General features: G+C 50.1%; 1 protein-coding gene across 6 annotated transcripts in view; it reads right to left on the bottom strand.

Moving 5' to 3' along the window:
* LOC119938520 (CYFIP-related Rac1 interactor A-like) overlaps positions 1 to 18,455 on the bottom strand; it is a 58,372-nt gene that overhangs the window by 18,723 nt on the left and 21,194 nt on the right. For 2 of the 6 annotated variants that reach the window (XM_038758367.1, XM_038758368.1), the window contains exons 2-5: positions 10,413 to 10,497; positions 4,840 to 4,919; positions 1,701 to 1,822; positions 1,334 to 1,439 (exon numbers count right to left, since the gene is read on the bottom strand). In XM_038758367.1, the coding sequence (XP_038614295.1) occupies positions 1,334 to 1,439; positions 1,701 to 1,822; positions 4,840 to 4,912 (301 nt within the window). In that variant the 5' untranslated portion in view covers positions 4,913 to 4,919; positions 10,413 to 10,497. Of the gene's footprint in view, positions 1 to 1,333; positions 1,440 to 1,700; positions 1,823 to 4,839; positions 4,920 to 7,523; positions 7,605 to 7,840; positions 8,331 to 10,412; positions 10,498 to 18,455 lie in introns of those variants that run through there. The other 4 variants (XM_038758370.1, XM_038758371.1, XM_038758369.1 and 1 more) reach the window with 4 other exon arrangements.

The following is an 18,455-nucleotide window of genomic DNA, read 5'->3' as shown; positions in this document are numbered from 1 at the left end:
TATGTTACCGACTTGTACTTCCCAAGTGCTTAGCACAGTGCTCTGCACACAGGAAGCACTCAATAAATACGATTGAATGAATGAATGAATGAAATAGCTGCTCTCCCTCTCCCATAGATAGGAGCCCGGGGTGGTGCAGGGACTGTGTCCGATCTGATTGTATTGTAGCTACCCCAGCACTTAGCACAGCACTTGGCATGTAGTAAATGCCAACATCAACACTGCCATCCCACTCCCTGACTGCTATCACTGCTCATCTGGGAAGCAGGAAGGGGGAAGGAAGAGATTGGGAGCACCATCCATCTGAAAATCTGAAGACTAAAATTCTTTTGTGGAAAGACCAAACCAGGCCAAAGAAGCAGCATGACCTGGTGGAAAATCAGTAGCGGGGGTCGCCCAGCCGGGCCCAGGAGCCCCCCACCTTCGACCTGAGGGTGGAAATTATTTCTCTTATTTCCGTTATTATTATTTCCATTATTTTTTATTATTATTTCTGCTTATAGAAAAGCAGCGTGACCCAGTGGAGGGAGCCCGGGCTTTGGAGTCAGAGGTCGTGGGTTCAAATCCCCCCCCATCCCCCCGCCTTACCTCCTTCCCCTCCCCACAGCACCTGTATATATGTTTGTACATATTTATGACCCTATTTACTTATTTATTTTACTTGTACCTATTTATTCTATTTATTTTATTTTGTTAATTTGTTTTGTTTTGTTGTCTGTCTCCCCCTTCTAGACTGTGAGCCCACTGTTGGGTAGGGACCGTCTCTAGATGTTGCCAACTTGGGCTTCCCAAGCGCTTAGTACAGTGCTCTGCACACAGTAAGAGCTCAATAAATACAATTGAATGAATGAATGAAAGAGCCCGGGCCGGGGAAGCAGAGAACCTGGGTTCTAATCCCTGCTCCACCACTTGTCTGCTGTGTGACCTTGGGCAAGTCACTTCACTCTCCTCTGCCTCAGTTACCCCATCCATCTGTAAAATGGGGGTTAAATCCTTCTCCTTCCAACTTGGACCGTGAGCTCAATATGGGACAGGGACTTTGTCCGACCTGATTATCTTGTATCTATCCCAGTTGTTAGTACAGTCCCTGGTATATAGTAAGTGCTTAAAAAATAAGATTAAAGAAAAGAGGGAAAGGATCCCTCCCCAAATAAGTGACGTGATCCGGTAGGTTCCCACCTCTGTCGGCGTAAAGCGGTGCCGCCAGTCAGAGAAGGCCCTAAGGCACGCCAGGCCGGAGGAGATCGAGGACCGAAAAGGGGATTCGGGGCAGACGAGGAAATCCTTGTCCCCTGCCCGAGAGGGCAGAACACGGCGGGGAAGTCAGCCTTACCGAGCCGAAGAGAAAACTCGTAGAAGCGCTTCAGTTTAGCCACTAAGGGGCAAACCGCATTCCAGGCTTTCTCCTGTAGCTGGAGGTCGTTGGGGTTCTGGATGGCCTACCAGATAGAAAACGGACGGGAAACCCATGGGTACCCACCCCTGACTCCGCACCGCATCAACGAGGTCCAAAAATAAGTAGGATAATCTGGACCGATAGGAGGTAATGAAACAGCTCCACAGTACCGTCTTTCCGACACTCCTACATCCTTCTTCCTGGGCCCGGGCTTTGCCCCCACACATTCTAACAACGGCCCCCGCTGCCCTGCGCCAACGTGACATCTCCACCCCCACCAGAAGGAAAACCCCAGACGTGCTACCTCTCTAATTTCCTGGCCCGCTCCGGTATAGGACTGCAGTTCAGCCAGGATGGTTTGAGCTTCCTCCAGCACCGCGTTGACTTGGTTCCACACCGCAGTCTCGGCCTCCGTGGGCTGGGCATCTGCGGTAGATCACCCAAACAGAACGATTTCACGAGCCTTCCTGGGCCACCGGAGCCTCGGGTGTGGCTCCCAGGCTGAGGTCTCAGCTCATCTAGGAACTAGGGCTCAGACGGACAAACCCTCTCGCCCACATCACCCCCTAGGCCCCTGCCACAGTCCAGTCCCCAGAACAGCTGAGGAGAAAAACGTCCCGTCCGGGAGCGGTGGGTGGGACGGTCAGTCAAGATGTTTCCTGTCGGCAAGTTGTTGGGGGCTGAGCCTACGCTTCCCGTCTGAGGGTCCATGAAATCCTTCTTGGCTATACCACTTCTTGTCTGCCATTCTGTGGAAAACTTCTCAGTCATGTCGCTTCCTGTCTACGAGTCCGCGGAATACTTCTCCGCGACATCACGGCCCGCGAGTCCACAGCTTAATTCACCGCATCACTCCCTGCCTGCGAGTCCACGAAATGTTCCTTCTCTAAGTCACTTCCTCTCCGTAAGTCCATGGGCCGGTCCCTCAGAGCTCAGTCAGCCAGTCACACGTGAGTTCTCTAGCATCCCAGTTGATTCTCCCCCCTCCCCGTTTCTCTGACGGACTCTGGCACCTACAGGCTCTCAACTGAAAACGAAACCTGGAAAAATAAGGGTGAAGGAAACAGAAATGTCTGATGGAAATATCAACCCAGCTGGAGTGAAATGCCTTTTCCTTGTAATGAGCCCTCAGCCTCCCCGCCCCGCCGGCCTTCCCTCTTCGGATCCCGCTGGCATCCTATCCTCTGGCAGCTCCCTGACTTTATTTACCGGCTGCCTTTCCCTCCTGGAGGACCTCTCTCTCAATCTCATTGCCATCCAAATGTTTTCTCCCCAATTCCTTCCCTTACTTCCTGACCCAGTTCCATTTTTATTGAATGGCTCTCAGATAAAAGAACGAGGATTTCCCCCCCTCTCTGTTTCTCTCTCTCTCTCCCTCTCCCTCTCATGTCCTCAGTCCTCCAGAGGCAAGGAAGAACCCCCCGAATTCCTCCATTTTCCGAGGGTCTGGGCAGGGGTGGGGAAGCTTTTAGCTGTCTTTGGAGGTAGGGGAATCCTGGAATGCTTCCTAAAGGAGGAAATTCCCTCTGCTCAGATTTCTGCCAGGGTTCCTTTCTTCTCCTGATCATCCGCCTCTCCTCACTTGACCCTGAATTGGACCACTGGGGGATTTAAGCTGGGACAGAACTGGAAGCAAAGAAGCTTTCCAATCTCTCTGGGTTTTCGTGGCTGATAATAATAATAATAATAATAATAATGGCATTTATTAAGCACTTACTATGTGCAAAGCACTGTTCTAAGCCCTGGGGAGGTTACAAGGTGATCAGGTTGTCCCACAGGGGGGCTCACAGTCTTCATCCCCATTTTACAGATGAGGTAACTGAGGCCCAGAGAAATGAAGTGACTCGCCCAAAGTCATACAGCTGACAATTGGCAGAGCCGAGATTTGAACCCATGAACTCTGACTCCAAAGCCCGGGCTCTTTCCACTGAGCCACGCTGCTTCTCGAACAGCAGGGTTACCTAATGAAAAGAGCACAGGCCTGGGGGTCAGGAGACAGACATGGATCTAATCCCGGCTCTGCCACTTGCCTGCTGTGTGACCTTGGGCAAGTCACATAACTTTTCTGGACCTCATTTTCCTCATCTGTAAAATGGAGATTAAATACCTGTTCTTCCTCATCCCTAATAATTCATGATAATGATGATTAATGATAATTACAATACCCACACACTGTATTAAGCACTGGGGTAGACACAAAATAATCAGGTTGGATACAGTCCCTGTCCCACATAGGGCTCACAGTCTAAGTAGAGAAGCAGCGTGGTTCAGTGTAACGAGCCCGGGTTTTGGAGTCAGAGCTCATGGGTTCAAATCCCGGCTCCGCCAGTTGTCAGCTGTGTGACTTTGGGCAAATCACTTCACTTCTCTGTGCCTCAGTTACCTCATCTGTAAAATGGGGATTAAGACTGTGAGCCCCACATGGGACAACCTGATCACCTTGTATCCCCCCAGTGCTTAGAACAGTGCTTTGCACATAATAAGCGCTTAACAAATACCATCATCATCATTATTATTATTAAGTTGGAGGGAGTAGGATTTAATCCTCATTTTACAGATGACAAAACTGAGGTCCAGAGAAGTTGTGTTGCCCAAGGTCACAGAGGAAACAAGGGACAGATTAGAACTAATAATAATAATAATAATAATGGCATTTGTTAAGCACTTACTATGTGCCAAACACTGTTTTAAGCACCGGGGTAGATACAAGGTAATCAGGTTGTCCTTCGTGGGGCTCACAGTCTTAATCCCCATCTTACAGATGAAGTAACTGAGGCACAGAGAAGTTAAGTGACTTGATGATGATGATGATGATGGCATTTATTGAGCGCTTACTAAGTGCAAAGTACTGTTCTAAGCGCTGGAGAGGTTACAAGGTGATCAGGTTGTCCCACAGGGGGCTCACAGTCTTCATCCCCATTTTACAGATGAGGTCACTGAGGTACAGAGAAGTTAAATGACTTGCTCAAAGTCACACAGCCGCTAAGTGGCGGAGCCGGGATTAGAACCCACGACCTCTGACTCCCAAGCCTGGGCTGTTTCCACTGGCTACGCTGCTTCCCTTAGACTGTGAGCCCTTAAGCACTTAACAAATATTATTATTATTGTTATTATTATTATTATTATGTCTATGCTGGCTGGGAGAGGCTGAGAAGTGGGAAAATACCCTCCGACTTCAGTGGCAGTCCCACGAGGCCTAGAGAGCAAAATTGCTTCTATCCCTCTTGACCTCTGACCGCCGCTTCCCACCCCCCGGGGAACTTCATTACAAGGAATTCACTCTCCAGGTCGGAGCCGCGGGATCCGGCGGAGGGAGAGGCCGGTGGCCGCTTCCGGGAGGGCGAGGTGAAATGGCGGCTTAACCGATACGAACTCAAAAGGATCAAAATAATAATAATCAAAGTAAGGGAATGCAAACGAATGAAAATAAAATCCAGTCTCACGTTCAAAGTCAAGGAAAAAATTAGGGCCATGTTCAAGCTCGTTATAAGTCAACACTTTAAGAAGGTTCCCCATGTGACACCTGCAAGAGAAGAGACAAGAAGAGAAGATGTGATGGAGGGGTGGAGGGGGGAGTGTCCGGAAGGACAGTTTTAGATGCGAGGCTGGGGTCACCCCAGCAGGGAAATGTGGCAGGAAGAGGCACGTGAAGCCACGACCCTGACCCTTCCCCTGGCCCCTGTTGCTCAATTGCTCAATTTAAACACCCCATCTTCCCAACCGATGGGATCTCTGCATTGAGGTTGCCCAGGGACTCACCCGGGGAACCAGAGACGGACATTGTACTGCTTTTGGATTTTTAAAATTCGCTATCGCTCGGCACGACTGGTCCGAAACGACGTGCATCAACGTCCCGAATTTGGGGGCCTGGCCCACGGTGACCCTCTTCCTGCTCCCAGACGGGGAATGAGCAGTGGCGGATGGGAGAAGTGAACAATCATCAACCGGCCAGGAACAGAGCCGCTGTTCTCCCGAGATGGGGACGATTCCCCCGAGGTTCTGGGATGGAGGGTGGGCGGGAGGGTCCCGGAATACCAAAGCGGGAGGGAGAGGGAGCGGGGGGTCCCGTCGGAGGAGCCGGCTCCCACCCAGAAGTAATTTAGAAAGAAGCATGGTCCAGATGCTGCAATTCCCATCTCAAATCCTCTTCTTGCGAAGGGCAGCAATGGACACGATTGAATCGATAGCCTTATTACCTTTTCCGGCCCTGGGGACCTGCTCTTTTGGCTAGGATCACCCTCCCCTCCCTTTCCACCCCACCCACCCCACCTCGGGGCTCAACTGCATTCGAGCTATTTTCAAGTTTCCATTCGGCCTTCAGGAGTTCGAAGGAATGAGAGAGCGTGTGGTAAACCGACTCGTGTAAGCGTCAGCTCTCTCTCCCTTTCACAGCCTACTCAAACTCCGCTGCTAATTAAATCCACTCACCGCGATGCTATCGCCCGCTTTTTAAAAACCTTGATCTGGGTCGTTCTTTCTGCCGATCGGCTTGTGGTTTTGACAGAAAGCCAGGTCTGGCTTTCCCTGACTACAGTCAACCCGGTGAACTCACTGAGGAAAGTGAACTCCAAACTGGCTGGGGACCAGGGCTGGGAGGGGAGGACTGCTACCGAGTGGGCTGGTCCAGACTTGACCGCATGTCCTAGGGTCGGGTCATCACCGACTGGATGACCAGAGGGGCTGGAGTATGGGTGGGGAGGGGGTCTATTCAGACCAGGCTCCAGTTCCTCTCCACCACACAGCTCCCGTATTCCAAGGCTCTTCTACTTCCTTAATTTCCACATCCCTCTTCGTTGCCCTCTCTTCTTCTGCTCTCCTAAATCTCGAGTTTCCTCTTCTCTGACTCCTCTCTTCCCCCACCCCAGGGCCCCACTCCCTCCATTCTGTCCTTCTCCATTCCCCTCTTCATCTTTCTCTCCCCTACCTCTCTGTTCCCCACCTCAGCTCTACTGGGGGGTCTGAAAACACCTTCCCTCTCTCCCGGTCTCCTCTCCCCCTCTCTCCCGGTCTCCTTTCTTTTCCGAAGGCCGCCGGGCAGATAAGTACCGGTCCAGGACCCCATATGTATGAACCGGCAAGTAAGAGTGTGAGCGAAAACTGAACATGCAAACCCGGGACAGTTTTTTCTCCTAGACCTTCCCCTTCCCCGATCAAAGGACACCAGCCGGAACAGGGCTGGTAAAAAATGAGTGTGGGCTGGTAGGTTTGGAATCTGTCTGCAAAGCTACTAGCATCAGCTCTTTTCCTCTCTCCGTTTCCTCTTTTTCTTCTTCCCTTCTTTCTTTCTTCTCTTTTTCTCTCTCACGTGGCCAATTTTTGGGGGCCTGGGGAGATGGGGCACTTCAGCTGCATTTTTGACCCTTCCCTAAAAGCCCAAGATCCGGCCCCTTGGGGTCGTCTGGGACATGTCTCTGGGAGAGAAGTTGAGGTTTGTTTGTGGATTTTTCTATCTGCAGAGAGGGCCGGGCGAGTGGCCGGGCTGTGGCCAGCAGGTACTTTCTTCCCCAAACATATGGTCGGCTCAGGGGTTGCTGGAAGATCCTGCAGCGCAGGAAATATCGGGTCAGGGTCCGGCGACCTTCCAGAATTTCAGGAAACCCTGCGGGGAGCACCACATTTCATCCGCCGCCTCTGGAGATCGGCCGTCTAAATGGCTCAGGGCTCGGAAACCTTAGGACGGAGCCCTCCAAACCACTCCCAGCCCCTCCTGCCCCGAAGATGGCATTAACAACTCCGACAGGGAAGTGGAGGGTCATCGGGCAGGGGAAGGAAAGGCTTTTATCATCCCATTTTCCCGGCCTGAAACTTGTCTGGCCCAGCTCAGCCTCCTTCCAGGAAGGAACTTTTGCATTTTGGTGGGGACTGGAAAGCTGAGGGAGGTCCTGTGGGTGTCCTGGATGTGTGCAGGAAAGGGAATACCGCCCCCCACCCAGCCAGGCTCAGGGACCCTCTCTCCCCTGCTCTCTGGCAGGAATAGCTGCCGGCCTCTCCCAGCTGGGCCGGTGAGGCTTTGGGCAGGGTGTCCCGAAGGGTAATAAGGCCCGGCTTGGATTTCCCTTTGGCTTTGGAGACCAGCGACTCCTCCTTCCAGCATCCGTACGCGCCTCCCAAACACAGGACGACTTACTTTCGAAATCCAGGAAAAAATGAGGACAGTTTTCTAAATCTTTGCCCAATACCTTTATCAGGTTGCCCATGGCCGGCAGCCCTGGGTGAGAGAAACAGAACACAGTGGAACAGCACGAGCACTGAGCGGCCCGGTGGCCAAACCGCCGGGTGGCCCCCGTTCCCCGACCTCCCCTTCCCTCGCCCCACCTGCCAGTTCCTCTGCTCGCTTCCCCCTTGCCCAGGAGATGGACACCGGCGCCCCACGGGTCTTGGGCCTCGGACCTTCCCGGGCCCTGCCCACCTTGGAGACCATGCTGGGCATCTTGGAAGTCTTACCTGCCTAGGTGCGGGGTGGCTTTGTTTCCCCAGCAGGCAGCTCCGGCCTCTGCCCGCCCTGCCCCCAGCTCCGCTTCGCCCACTCTGACTCCTGCTGCTCTGGCTGGGGCTCCTTCCGGCTGGTCCTCCCACCCCCTCACCACCCCCGGGGCCCAGACACCCGCTTTGGGCCTGCCGCTCTTTCAGCCGCGCAGCTGAGCCTGCCTCGACTTCTCTTTTTTTTTTCTATTCTGGGTCCCCAGAGGGGAAGCGGAGCTCTTCGTTGTGCGCCTCAGCGCTTCCTGTGTGAGCATCTCATGTTGGGCCCCCTCCACAAGAGCCTGCCTGGTGTCTTCACACTTCCTCCTCACCCAGAGGAGTTGCCTCGGCCACGCCTGGGGGTTCTGGGGGTCCCTTTTACATTACGACCCCCGGCCCTCTCCTTCAGGCCCTGCCTCTCTGCTTCAGGATTCTGCATGCTCTGGGGGTTGGGGAGGGGCTGGAGAAGGAAGAGAAAGGAGGAGGAGGAGGAGAAGGACGGGGGATTAGGAGGGAAAGGAGGAAAAGGAGAAGGAAGAGGAGGAGGATGGAGGAGAAGGAAGGGAAGAAGAGGAAGGAGGAGGGAGAGGAAGAGGAGTAGGAGGAGAAAAGGAGGAGGAGAAAGAGGAAGAGGGGAAGGGAGGCAAAGGAAGGAAAGAAGGGGAAAGAGGAGGAGGTGGAGGAGGAGCAGAAAGGAAAAGGAAGAGGGAGGAAGAGGAGGACAAGGAGAAGGAAGGGAAGAAGAGGAAGGAGGAGGGGGAAGAAGAGGAAGGAGGAGGGGGAGGAAGAGGAGTAGGAGAAGGAAAAGGAGGAGAAGAAAGAGGAAGAGGGGAAAGGGAGGCGAAGGAAGGAAAGAAGGGGAAGGAGGAGGAGGTGGAGGAGGAGGAGAAAGAGGAGAAGGAAGAGGGAGGAAAAGGAGGACAAGGAGAAGGAGGGAGAAGGGTGAGGAGGAGGAGACAGTGCCTAGCTGTCAGGCTGCAGATCAGTGAGGGGAGAGAGCAACTTTGGCCTCTAGTACCTTCTCCAGGGGCTGGAGAAGGAAGAGAAAGGAGTAGGAGGAGGAGGATGGAGGATTAGGAGGGAAAGGAGGAAAAGGAGAAGGAAGAGGAGGAGAACGGAAGAGAAGGAAGGCAAGAAGAGGAAGGAGGACGGGGAGGAAGAGGAGTAGGAGGAGGAAAAGGAGGAGGAGAAAGAGGAAGAGGGGAAAGGGAGGCGAAGGAAGGAAAGAAGGGGAAGGAGGAGGAGAAAGAGGAGAAAGAAGAGAAGGAAGAGGGAGGAAAAGGAGGACAAGGAGAAGGAGGGAGAAGGGAGAGGAGGAGGAGACAGTGCCTAGCTGTCAGGCTGCAGACCAGTGAGGGGAGAGAGCAAGTTTGGCCTCTAGTACCTTCTCCAGAACTTCCTGAAATGTGCTCTGCCTGGCAGCCTCGCCAGCTGACTTGTTGGGGAAATCTGCCTTGGATTGCAGCAGATTCGTTTCCGCCGGCTGGAGTTGCCCCCCCCCCCCCCACCCACTCCTGTTAGGGCAACGCCTCCCCCTCCCACCCAGGAGAATGTGAAACTCAGCACTTACAGGCTCGGCCTACTGGATTGTAAACTCCCTGTGGGCCCTCTGTTGTGTGTTGGGCTAACCCACCAGTCCCCAAACCTGGGTATCCCCCTTCCTCCCAGGTTTCTGATCCCCACCTGCTAGCCCAGAGCATGCCCTCTCTCTGCTCCCTTGCCCCCAGTTTCATCGCAGCACCTTCTTGGGGTTCCAGCTGTGGGACTGAAGCCATCGCCCCCTCGACGAGACGTGAGTTTCTGGGTAGGGTGGCCGAGAGTTGAGAGGTGGCCGAGAGAAAAGAGCAAGGGACTGCTCTCCCCCTTCTAGACTGTGAGCCCATTGTTGGGTAGGGGTTGTCTCTATCTGTTGCTGAATTGTACTTTCCAAGCGCTTAGTACAGTGCTGTGCACACAGTAAGTGCTCAATAAATATGACTGACTGACTGAATGAATGATGGGACTGTAGACAGGCCCTCTAGACTGTGAGCTCGTCGTGGGCAGGGAATGTCAGTTTACGGTTGTTTTGTACTTTCCCAAACAGTATAGTGCTCTGTACACAGTAAGTGCTTAATAGAAATGATTGAATGAATGAATAGGGATAAGCGCTTAGTACAGTGCTCTGCACACTGTAAGTGCTCAGTAGATACGACTGACTGAGTGAATGAATGACAGGACTGTAGACAGGCCCTCTAGACTGTGAGCTCGTTGTGGGCAGGGAATGTCAGTTTACGGTTGTTTTGTCCTTTCCCAAACACTTAGTATAGTGCTCTGTACTAATAGAAATGATTGAATAAATGAATAAATGAATCCCACGGTCCAGGTGAGGGGAAAGGGCACTCAGCCCAGCCCCTCAGAGCCAACTGGCTGCCCCCCATTGGGCCCAGGGGTTGGCCACCCTGGCAACGAGGGCCCACCACCTCCAGCCCACACCTGGAGAGCCCACTTGCCCTACCCCTGGCCTGGCTCCCCTCGCCATGGCCTTCCCCAAACCCCCAGAGCCCGGCATCCTCACCTCGATTTCTGACGCTTCAGGCACCTTTAGGACAGAGACCGGGGCTGCGACAAGCTCATCAATCACTTCATCGGCCGGCGGAGCGCTGAAGCGGGGAGGGGGAGACACGGCGTCAGATTCAGGCCCTCCCAGGGAGGTAATAATGATGATAATAATAATAAAATACCTATGGCATTTGGTAAGCTCCAGGCGCCGTACTAAGCGCTGGGGTGGAGAGAAGCAAATCGGGTTGGACGCAGTCCCTGTCCCCCATGGGGCTCACAGTCTCAATCCCCGTTTTCCAGATGAGGGAACTGAGGCCCAGAGAAGTGACTTGTCCGAGATCACACAGAAGACGAGTGTTGGAGCTGGGATTGGAACCCATGACCTTCCGACTTCCAAGGCCGAGTTCTATCCATTACGTCAGGCTGCTGCTCAAACAATACGGAACCAATGGAGTCAAGGTAGGAGCAGCCTCCGATTCCTGAGACCGACAGACACACACACACCCCACCTCCCCCCCCCCAACCTAACAAGGGCCACAACCGGCTGGGAAGAGGCCATCCGGTTCTAGAAGAATCTGGAGGGCTCAGTTTACCCCTCTGCTAAATGGGGGAGGTCTTCCCAGTTAAAGCCGGGCCGCTTCGCTATGGCACCAGACGTCTTTGCGTGTGCCATTTTGATTTCCGGCACCAGCCTCAATCAATCAATCAATCAATCAGTCGTATTTATTGAGAGCTTACTGGGTGCAGAGCACTGTACTAAGCGCTTGGAGAGGACAATATAACAAAAGTGGTGGACGTGTTCCCTCAATTCCGGCCACTGAATCTAGTACTTTGGAAGCAGAGCCTGCATTCACAGGGATCTGAGGGAGGGATGCAATGGCCCTGAAGTCAGTCGGTCAGTCAATCGTATCTATTGAGCGTTTACTGTGTGCAGAGCACTGTACTAAGCGCTTGGGAGAGTACGATGCAATAATAAAGACACATTCCCTGCCCACAATGAGCTTATAGTCTAGTGGAGGGGATGGAGGGAACAGAGGACACATTCTAGGTTGTAGTGGTGGTGGTATTTATTATTATTATTAATAATTGTTATATTATTATAATATAGTAATAATTATTATGGTATTTGTTAAGCGCTTACTATGTAAAGTGCCTGGCACACAGTAAGCACTTAACAAATCATTTTTTTTTAAATGTACCAGGCTCTGTTCTAAGCGCTGGGGTGGGTACAAGCCAATCGGTTTGGACACAGTCTCTGTCCCTCATGGAGCTCACAATCTTAATACTCTGTAAATTTCCACTAAAGCTTCCATAGGATGCCATTACAGAACCTATGTAACAGTTAATAATAATAATCGTAGTATTTTTGAAGGGCTTACTATGTGCCAAGCATTGTACTAAGCCCTGGTGTGAATATATGATAATTAGGTCAGACACAGTCCCTGTCCTACATGGGGCTCACAATCTTAATACTCCGCATATTTCCACTAAAGCTTCCATAGGATGCCATTACAGAACCTATGTAACATTTAATAATAATAATCGTGGTATTTTTGAAGGGCTTACTATGTGCCAAGCATTGTACTAAGCCTTGGTGTGAATGTATGATAATTAGGTCAGACACAGTCCCTGTCCTACATAGGGCTCATAATCTTAATACTCCGCAGATTTCCACTAAAGCTTCCGTAGGATGCCATTACAGAACCTATGTAACATTTAATAATAATAATCATGGTATTTTTGAAGGGCTTACTATGTGCCAAGCATTGTACTAAGCCCTGGTGTGAATATATGATAATGAGGTCAGACACAGTCCCTGTCCTATATGGGGCTCACAATCTTAATACTCCGCAGATTTCCACTATAGCTTCCATAAGATGCCATTACAGAACCTACGTAACATTTAATAATAATAATCGTGGTATTTTTGAAGGGCTTACTATGTGCCAAGCATTGTACTAAGCCCTGGTGTGAATATATGATAATTAGGTCAGACACAGTCCCTGTCCTACATGGGGCTCACAATCTTAATACTCCGCAGATTTCCACTAAAGCTTCCATAGGATGCCATTACAGAACCTATGTAACATTTAATAATAATAATCGTGGTATTTTTGAAGGGCTTACTATGTGCCAAACATTGTACTAAGCCCTGGTGTGAATATATGATAATTAGGTCAGACACAGTCCCTGTCCTACATGGGGCTCACAATCTTAATACTCCGCAGATTTCCACTATAGCTTCCATAGGATGCCATTACAGAACCTATGTAACATTTAATAATAATAATCGTGGTATTTTTGAAGGGCTTACTATGTGCCAAGCATTGTACTAAGCCCTGGTGTGAATATATGATAATTAGGTCAGACACAGTCCCCGTCCTACATGGGGGCTCACAATTTAAGTAGGGAGGGAGAATGTGTATTGAATCCCCATTTTGCAGTTGAGGAAACTGAGGCCCAGAGAAGGTCACACAGCAGGTGAGTGGCAGAGCTAGGATTAGAACCCAGGTCCTCTGACTCTCAGGCCTGTGTTCTTTCATTCATTCATTCATTCAATTGTATTTATTGAGCGCTTACTGTGTGCAGAGCACTGTACTAAGCCACACCGCTTCTCTAGGACATGTCATGACATAAGTCATGGAACGTTCTTCTGATGCATCTGGGTTGGCAAAGGGGATTTTTGAGACTTTATCCTCTCCCAGATGCTGAGCACAGTGCTCTGCGCACAGTGAGCACTCAATATTGATTGATTGATTGATTGATTGATTGATTGAGAGCCACCGGGGCCACTCAATCCCCACCCCTTCCATCCCATTAAAATGTACTTTAATTTCTGTCTCCCTCTGAAGACTGGAAGCTCCTTGTGGGCAGGGATCGTGACTCTCAACTCGATCGCATTATGCTCTGTGCTTAATGGATACCATTAAAAATAAGTCGGTAAATTCCATTGATTGATTGATCTCAGCCAGTCCAGGGAATTCTGTGAAGGTTCAGGAGACCACATCCGCGCAATACGGTGGAATAAAGTGTTGTGCACACAGTAAGCGCTCAATAAATACGATTGATGATGATGATGATGATAAAGGCCACATCCTCACCCCACTGGGAGCCAAGAGGGGATCCCAGTCCACATCCTGATGAATCCCCTTCCCTGTTTGGATTTCGCCAGTTTGAACTTCCACCCCAAGATGCAGTTTTTTCTCCCAAAAGCCTGGTCTTAATCCCCCTTTGACAGATGAGGTAACTGAGGCACAGAGAAGTGAAGTAGCTTGGGAGACGCCCCGAGAGGCTTGTTTTCATTCGGGGTCCCGAAACAATCTCGGGGATTCCCCGGCAGGGTAGAGCATCCGAACTTCAAAACCCAGGGGACCACTCTGCCGTCTGTGGGTTTCGGGACGTCGACAACAGTAAAGACGGACACTATAAACCCGTCAGTCTCTCAGTGATATTTCTTGTGCTCAAGTCCTTGGGAACTGTACAAATAAAACTAGAAGACAACACGGTTCCTGCCCTCAAAGACCCTATAATCTAATGGGAGAGAGGAAGAGGATCAAGTCAATCAATCAAGCGCTTACTGTGTGCAGAGCACTGTACCAAGCTCTTGGGAGAGTACAATTAATAATAATAATAATAATGATGGAATTTATTAAGCGCTTACTATGTGCAGAGCACTGTTCTAAGCGCTGATTAGCCCCTCTCCATCCCCCCATCTTACCTCCTTCCCTTCCCCACAGCACCTGTATATATGTATATATGGTTGCACATATTTATTACTCTATTTATTTATTTATTTATTTATTTATTTTACTTGTACATTTCTATCCTATTCATTTGATTTTGTTGGTATGTTTGGTTTTGTTCTCTGTCTCCCCCTTTTAGACTGTGAGCCCACTGTTGGGTAGGGACTGTCTCTATGTGTTGCCAATTTGTACTTCCCAAGCGCTTAGTACAGTGCTCTGCACATAGTAAGCGCTCAATAAATACGATTGATTGATTGATTGATTGATTGAGAGAACTGTGAGAATTCTACAATTGTGAGAAGCAGCATGGCTTAGTGGAGGGAGCACGGGCTTGCGAGTCTGAGGACCTGGGTTCTAATCCCGGCTCTGCCCCTTGTCTGCTGTGTGACCTTGGGCAAGCTACTTCACTTCCCTGTGCCTCAGTTACCTCATCTGTAAAAGGGGGATTAAGACCGGGAGCCCCACGTGGGACAACCTGATTACCTCGTGTCTACCCCAACGCCTAGAACAGTGCTTGGCACATAGTAAGTGCTTAACAAATACCATCGTCATGATTATTATTACAATACAGCAGAGTTGGTAAACACCTTCCCTGCCCACAAGAAGCTTACATTCTAGAAAGGGAGACAGACATTAATATAAATAAATTCATTGCAGATACGTACATATGTGCTGTGAAGCCAGTGGGGTGAGACGGGAATAAGGAACAAGGATATAACTTTTAAGAGCAAGACTATGGATAATTAAAAAATAAATAAGGAGTGTAGCTAAAACATATATTACTGATTTTTTTTGTGGTATTTGTTTAACGCTTACTATGTGCCAGGCACTTTACTAAGCACTGGCGTAGAAACACACTAACCAGGTTAGTCACAGACCCTGACCCCTGTGGGGCTCACAGTCCTAATCTTCATTTTACAGATGAGGTAACTGAGATACAGAGAAGTTAAGTGACTTGCCCAAGGTCACACAGTAGCAGATTTGTATGTCAGTAGACTGTAAATATAATGCTGCGGGTAGGTGTACAAAGCTTAGGTGCTAAAGGTGGCTGTAGGGTTGATGGTCATTCATTCATTCATTCAATCGTATTTATTGAGCACTTACTGTGTGCAGAGCACTGTACTAAGCGCTTGGGAAGTCCAAGTTGGCAACGTATAGAGACGGTCCCTACTTGTGAACTTGGGGAGGTGAGAATGAATCGGGGAAGGCTTCCTGGAGGAGGTGGAATTGGGGGAGGTCTTTGAAAAAGGGCAGAGTCGTTCTTCCCAAGCCAGAGAGAAAGATCTCGAGAAGTAACCCATCTCCCTTCTCCTGTTCTATCTTGGTGTTGAGGACCAAGGAATCCAGATCACTATGGCAACAGATAAAAATGCTTCTTGAAGGCATTGCTCCATTCAGGCCCCCTCTCCCCGTGTTTAAGCAGATGAGGGACTCTGACACTCTTGTTAAGTGGAGCACCAACCTGTACTTCCCAAGTGCTTAGTGCAGTGCTCTGCACACAGTAAGCGCTCAATAAATATGATTTAATGAATGAATGAATGAACATATTGAGACGGTCCCTACCCAACAGCGGGCTTTAAGTGACTCGCCCAAAGTCACACAGCCAAGAGGAGGATGCCCAAGCCCCAGACTGCCGACCTTAGGGGAAAGGAAATTTCCAATCCAGGCTGGGCGGGGCCTAGCCTCTCTCCGCTCTGGATAATAATAATGATGGCATTTATTAAGCGCTTCCTATGTGCAAAGCACTGTTCTAAGCGCCGGGGAGGTTACAAGGTGATCAGGTTGTCCCACATGGGGCTCACAGTCTTCATCCCCATTTTACAGATGAGGTCACTGAGGCACAGAGAAGTTAAGTGACTTGCCCAAAGTCACACAGCTGACAATTGGCAGAGCTGGGATTTGAACCCATGACCCCTGACTCCAAAGCCCAGGCTCTTTTCCACTGAGCCACGCTGCTTCCCCCAAAATGGCATTTATTAAGCGCTTACTATGTGCAAAGCACTGTTCTAATCGCCGGGGAGGTTACAAGGTGATCAGATTGTCCCACATGGGGCTCACAGTCTTCATCCCCATTTTACAGATGAAGTCACTGAGACACAGAGAAGTTAAGTGACTTGCCCAAAGTCACACAGCTGACAATTGGCAGAGCTGGGATTTGAACCCATGACCTCTGACTCCAAAGCCCATGCTCTTTTCCACTGAGCCACACTGCTTCCCCAAAAATGGCATTTATTAAGCGCTTACTATGTGCAAACCACAGTTCTAAGCGCTGGGGGGATTAAAAGGTGATCAGGTTGTCCCACGTGGGGCTCACAATCTTAATCCCCATTTTAGAGATGAGGTCACTGAGGCCCAGAGAAGTGAAGTGACTTGCCCAAAGTCACCCAGCTGACAATTGGCAGAGGTGGGATTTGAACCCATGACCTCTGACTCCAAAGCCCGGGCTCTTTCCACCGAGCCACGCTGCTTCTCTGGATGCCATAAGAGTCTGGGGTCTGTCACCACCCTGGTCTTCCGGGACCTCAGCCCCTGAGCTCAGCCCAGCCCTGGCCTCGTGGATTGAGCCCGGGCCTGGGGGTCGGAGGAACTGGGTTCTAATCCCGGCTCTGACACTTGCCTGCTGTGTGACTTTGGGCAAGCCGCTTCACTGCTCTGGGCCTCAGTTTCCTCCTCGGTAAAATGAGGATTCAACCCTTGCTCCCCCTTTTACTTAGTCTGTGAAACCCCATGAAGGGCAGGGCCTGTGTCTGACATGATTACCCTCTATGTACCCTGATGCCTGGAACAGCGCTTGACACATTGCTTAACAAATACCACAATCATTATTATTATTATTATTAGTCGATTTTCACAGCATCTACCAAGTATCTGCTGCCACTTCAAGTCACTTCAATTCTCTGGGCCTCAGTTCCCTCACCTGTAAAATGGGGATTAAGACTGTGAGCCCCCCTCGTCCCCCTCTCCATCCCCCCATTTTACCTCCTTCCCTTCCCCACAGCACCTGTATATATGTATATATCTTTGTACATATTTATTACTCTATTTATTTATTTATTTATTTTACTTGTACATATCTATTCTATTTATTTTATTTTGTTAGTATGTTTGGTTTTGTTCTCTGTCTCCCCCTTTTAGACTGTGAGCCCACTGTTGGGTAGGGACTGTCTCTATATGTTGCCAATTTGTACTTCCCAAGCGCTTAGTACAGTGCTCTGCACATAGTAAGCGCTCAATAAATACGATTGATGATGATGATGATGACAACCTGATCACCTTGTAATCCCCCCAGCGCTTAGAACTGTGCTTTGCACATAGTAAGCACTTAATAAATGCCCTTTTTTTTTAAAAAAAAAAAAAAAGGCACTGTCGCAGCTGCTGGCGAGATTGGAGTCTGACGGGCCAGCAGGAATGGAGGCTGCTGGAGGGAGGGTTGGTAATAATTGATAATAATAATTATGCTAGTCGTTCGGTGCTTATTCGGTACCAAGCATGGTTCTAAGCACTGGGGTAGATACAAATCAATCAGGTTGGACACAGTCCCTGTCCCACATGAGACTTACAGTCTAAGTAGGAGGAAACAGGATTGAATCCCCATTTAATGGATAATAATAATAATAATGGCATTTATTAAGCGCTTACTACATGCAAAGCACTGTTCTAGGTGCCAGGGAGGTTACAAGGTGATCAAGTTGTCCCACGGGGGGCTCACAGTCTTACTCCCCATTTTACAGATGAGGAAACTGAGGCACAGAGAAGTGAAGTGACTTACCCAAAGTCACACAGCTGACAAGTGGCAGAGATTTGAACCCATGACCCCTGACTCCAAAGCCCGGGCTCTTTCCACTGAGCCACGTCGCACGGATGAGGTAACTGAGGCCTGGACTGTGAGCCCGTTGTTGGGTAGGGACCGTTGCTATATGTTGCCAACTTGTACTTCCCAAGCGCTTAGTCCAGTGCTCTGCACACTGTAAGCGCTCAATAAATACGATTGAATGAATGGAGAGGTTGTCACGCAGCAGAGGCATGGCAGAGCCAGGGTTAAAACCCAGATTCCCTGACTCCCAGCCGCAGGATCTTTCCACTAGACCACACTGCTTCTCTAGATAATGAGGTGGGATCCAGTCCCACCTGGAATCACAGCCTTCATCATCATCAATCGTATTTATTGAGCGCTTACTGGGTGCAGAGCACTGTACTAAGCGCTTGGTAGGAGGGAGTAGGATTTAGTCCCCATTTCCCAGATGAGGAAGCCGAGACCCGGAGAAGTTGAGTGAGTCGCCCAAGGTCACACAAAAGACAAGTACCAGACTGAGCCC

The sequence above is a fragment of the Tachyglossus aculeatus genome, chromosome 16 (genome assembly GCF_015852505.1).
Source record: "Tachyglossus aculeatus isolate mTacAcu1 chromosome 16, mTacAcu1.pri, whole genome shotgun sequence".
NCBI lineage: Eukaryota > Metazoa > Chordata > Mammalia > Monotremata > Tachyglossidae > Tachyglossus > Tachyglossus aculeatus.
Note: the sequence above shows the minus strand (reverse complement) of the source record. Positions and strands in the feature narration are given on the sequence as shown.